This window comes from Hibiscus syriacus, unplaced genomic scaffold (assembly GCF_006381635.1).
Source record: "Hibiscus syriacus cultivar Baekdansim isolate YM2019G1 unplaced genomic scaffold, ASM638163v2 tig00110505_pilon, whole genome shotgun sequence".
Taxonomy (NCBI): domain Eukaryota; kingdom Viridiplantae; phylum Streptophyta; class Magnoliopsida; order Malvales; family Malvaceae; genus Hibiscus; species Hibiscus syriacus.
Window position 1 is genome coordinate 3,814,152 of NW_024062765.1, and position 4,114 is coordinate 3,818,265.

The 4,114-nt window shown below is 36.7% G+C and overlaps 1 protein-coding gene across 1 annotated transcript; it reads right to left on the bottom strand.

Moving 5' to 3' along the window:
• Positions 1-3,251, bottom strand: LOC120129951 (probable alpha-amylase 2). The gene is made up of 12 exons (XM_039147333.1): positions 3,159-3,251; positions 3,000-3,092; positions 2,838-2,862; positions 2,242-2,529; positions 1,719-1,945; positions 1,478-1,620; positions 1,287-1,381; positions 1,060-1,148; positions 806-928; positions 687-722; positions 481-547; positions 1-396 (listed from the first exon to the last, which is right to left on the bottom strand). The coding sequence occupies exons 5-12, from the start codon at positions 1,842-1,844 to the stop codon at positions 125-127; spliced, it is 951 nt and encodes a 316-aa protein (XP_039003264.1). The 5' UTR covers positions 1,845-1,945; positions 2,242-2,529; positions 2,838-2,862; positions 3,000-3,092; positions 3,159-3,251; the 3' UTR covers positions 1-124.
• Between the last annotated feature and the right edge of the window lie 863 nt (positions 3,252-4,114).

Genomic DNA, 4,114 nt, shown 5'->3' on the forward strand with positions numbered 1-4,114 from the left:
ATTAAAGATGCTCTATAATTTTTTTGATGGAAAATGTAGTTAATTCCTGAGGCATGATACTTTCCAAAGCAAATTTGGAGATGGGATGACTTTATTTAATATTGTAAAATGTAAGGAGTAGCCATCATGCCTGACTGGGATGCCTTGCATCACATTCCCCAGTACCAAAGGGATCAGCAATGAAAGGAAAGATGGATGAGGAATCATTGCTTTTGCCACACTGCATTCGGTGTCCGCTGGTTGCAAGTGTCCACTCTCTGCTAGTTGGACACCAGGAACCATCCCCAATCTTCATGCGTACTTTGTCTCCGATCATTGCAGAATACAGGTTGTATTGGGACTCCAGGATCCTGACAGATGAAGGCTGTGGATATCTTGACGCCTTCGAATGTTCATCTGCATGCATGCGTACCAAAACTTAAAAAAAGCATTCATCGGAAAAATGTTTGCTTGGAAATCAGTGGTTGTGTTGTATATCACCCCAATCGTAAAAGTGATCATAGAAAACTGTTGGTTTTCCTGGATGTGCAAGTATGTATGCATATCCCTGTAAGAAGGAACACAGGGAATCAATAATATGCGAGCGTGTGTGTGTATATATATATATAACAGCAACTAGTTCAAGGGAAATTATGATGCAAATTGAAAATCATCTTGTGTTGATTGCTACAAACTTTAACTCATACCTCCATAATATGATTTGAGGGGAAAGGCCAATGAGCCTGCAAGAATAAAACAATTGGCAGGTGAGTAAATTCCGGATTGGGAAGATGCAGGTTCTGAGTTTTACCATAACTTGCAGTACCTGTGTTGAGCCTGTGTCATGGTTATCGATAAATGTGAGAGCCCTTGAAGGCCACCACCCCATTACACCTGGTGGCTTCCCTTGAGGGTCACGCAGACGCCAGACCTGCCCCATTACAGCCTCCTGCAAAGTTACAAATAAGTAAATATAAAAAAAAATGCATCAAAAATAGCAGGAGAATTTGGTGCCGCAATAGGCTAAAATGCAGTTCCTTTCTCTTGGAAAAAATAGCAATATTATATTTTCTGTCATACCTGAAGAATCCCCTTGATTGTGAAGTCAAATGCAGTTGAAATCTGTCCCGTGGCATCAATCCAATTAATGATCCTTTGTCTATGGCTATCTGCAGTAGAGGTTGTGAATATAATGTAATAAGATATAACATGCCGGATACCGACAACATTCATATTTAACCAGTCTTTTATGGAAGATGTTCGATACGACAAACAGATCAAGTGCATTAACTTGGTTATAGTCTAACCATATCCGTTATAGTTGCAGGAATCCCAATATTCCCCAACAGAAAATATAGGCTTAGCTTCTTCAATATATTCTTTGACATATTTTGCCGAGTAACTGAAGCGAAGCATTGTATCAACATTAACGTTCTGAGATGGAAAACAGATGAATTTTAGAGACTACAATAACCTAATAGTGCAGCATTGTTCTTACCCCCTTGCAAAATCGAAGTGAAAATCTTGAAAGCTGACACTGCGTAACCACTTTAGCCAACCTATGATGTCCTTACGAACGAAACGTCGGCTGTGATCAATATTTGGAACCCCATTGAAGTTGTCTACTGTGCTTCTGTTACCCTAAGAGATATTTGAGGTAAAAAAAATCTTACATTACAGTATAAGTCCACAATTACAAAGCATCAAAGAGACGGTGCAAATATAGAATGTTATGTTACCAATCCACCAGTACACGATGTGACAGCATGTTCGTTCCACGCGAGTAGAATTCCGTCATTACGGTTATACATTCCTCCATTACCTTTAGTAGTTCCAATACGATGATTGATTACTATGTCGGCCATCGCTCTAACTTTGTACTGCTTTAGCTTCTGGAGTAAAGCCTTCAACAGCTGTTCAGACCCATATTCAGAATTGAGTGAATAAAGGTTTTGTGGAAGATAGCCTGTTATAAGACAAAAGGATATATATATATATATATATATGGGATATGATTTTGTTACACTATGTAAAACTCTTTTAGTTTTACATAGATTTTATATTGTATAAGTTGATCCTAACCCTATATATATATATATATATATGGGATATGATTTTGTTACACTATGTAAAACTCTTTTAGTTTTACATAGATTTTATATTGTATAAGTTGATCCTAACCCTATATATATATATATTGATCAGACATGTGCATACGTGATAAGCAATTAGCTCATGCTTTGATGAAAAATGTTCTCTAACCTTCTGGTGAAAAGGAATGAGTTGGTAGCGGCAACCATACAGATGTAAACCCAGATTTTGCAATGTCAGGAACCTTCTTTTCCAAGTTTCTCCACCAGTCATATTTGTGAGACTCCCAACAAATTAAACAACTTTAAAATTCTTCCCTTACTTGTTATGAGATTCCACTTTCGAAACAGAGAATATCATTCCCAGATGAGTAATGACATCAGTCCAATAAAAAAGAATGATCAACATTTGTCACATTTACCTGCAAAAGGACTTCTCATCCATTTCTCAACACTGCACCTGAAATTAAATCCAAAAGCATACTTTAGAAACCAAAAGGATTTCTCTTTTTTCCTTTACAAGCCATTTGAGATAAGGAACAAAAACAAATGCCTCTGAATGGAGGGCATGCTTATCAAATTTAGTTGAAATTGCTTCATTTTAATTTTTACAAGTTCAATTAGTGTAACGAAACTCTGTATAATGGAGATGTGGTATTAAAAAGCATTCTTTTCCAGGACCGGCAGGAATATAATTTCATAACAGGATGAACAACCAAATACCAGAAAGAGAATGCAACATATATGCGAAGGGAAAGAACACCGTACCAATATCAGTGCATTCCTCTGTGTTCTGCATTTCAACAAAACGTGACATCAGAGAAATGGTATGTAATAGCTTTAAGTAAGTACCCCAAAAAAACATGTCATTTTCAAAAGCAAAAAGTAATTATAATTTATAATAAATCGGCGGAAGAGTAGAAGACTTACGACGTTCACGTTACTGTTACCCATAGTCAGTCAACAGGTTGCAGCTCAAGTTTGACGCTGGATCGTGCTGAAAATGGAGCAGTATGAAATAAACTTCAATTCCATTTACGTAAAAAATGAATGAATGAATTGAACAGAGAAGGAGAAAAGAGAGAATACCAAATAAAACTGAGGTTGCAGTTGCATGCGATTGCAGCGTGGATTGGCGATCGAGTTTACTGATTATAGATAGAGAAGAAAGGAACAAGGACCACGGAATTCGATTCATGCAATAGAGATGAGAACATGGAGGGAATATTGAAATTCTCTTCCACCACATATTCCGAATTTGGCAGAAAAGCAAAAGGTAGTGGGCGGGTGGATTGAAATGAAATAATATAGGAAGGGAATCAAATTTCTCAATGGGGAGAGAATATATTCATATTTCAACAGCAAACATCGGACGGGCGTACTGTTGGCAAATAAAACAAGAAATGAAGTAATTTTCGTATAACTAGATTAGTGAGAATGTGAATTAAAAGCGGAAAAATAATACTCAAAATTGATAACGGGGTTCAACCAATTATGCCTACGTCTCCGGACTGCTGCAGAGAAAATTTACAGGTGTTTACAAAACACTCACTACTCACAAGAAAGTTCTCTAGTATTAGGAGAAAGAAATGATTTGGGGTAATTTTGAAGCTAAATGGGCTAGTGTATTTATAGTTGAAGTTTAAGGACTAACTTGTAAATATCCTAAAGTGTGCAGTGGCTAAAATATAATTAATTCATTTTTTATTTCAATAAAATATTGCCCATTTTGTTGAAAATCATGCATTTGGGTGGTGCCCCCATTTCCTCCCTTTGTTGACTTTTCTTCAACAATCTCCCATTTGAAGATTGATTTTAATCTGTCTTCACACCTCGATCAATGCAACAGCTTCTCTAGTATTGTTACTCTAGCATGCCAACTGAAACTGAACACAACTTCAGTTTTTCCGTGGTCACCGTCTTTGTCAACATATCTGCCGGATTTTGAGCTCTACTAATCTTTTCAAGTTTTAAAATCCCATCTTCCAGAAGAGACTGGATAAAATGATATCATAATTGTATGTGTTTCGTCCTGGAATAAAAAG

Bases quoted from the DNA above. Each gene is read 5' to 3' on its own strand.
- LOC120129951 (XM_039147333.1), bottom strand. From the start codon at position 1,844: ATGGCCGACATAGTAATCAATCATCGTATTGGAACTACTAAAGGTAAT. The intron at 1,621-1,718 runs GTAACATAACAT...AATATCTCTTAG, and splicing joins CATCGTGTACTGGTGGATTG to GGTAACAGAAGCACAGTAGA. The intron at 548-686 runs GTATGAGTTAAA...TCCTTCTTACAG, and splicing joins CCTCAAATCATATTATGGAG to GGATATGCATACATACTTGC.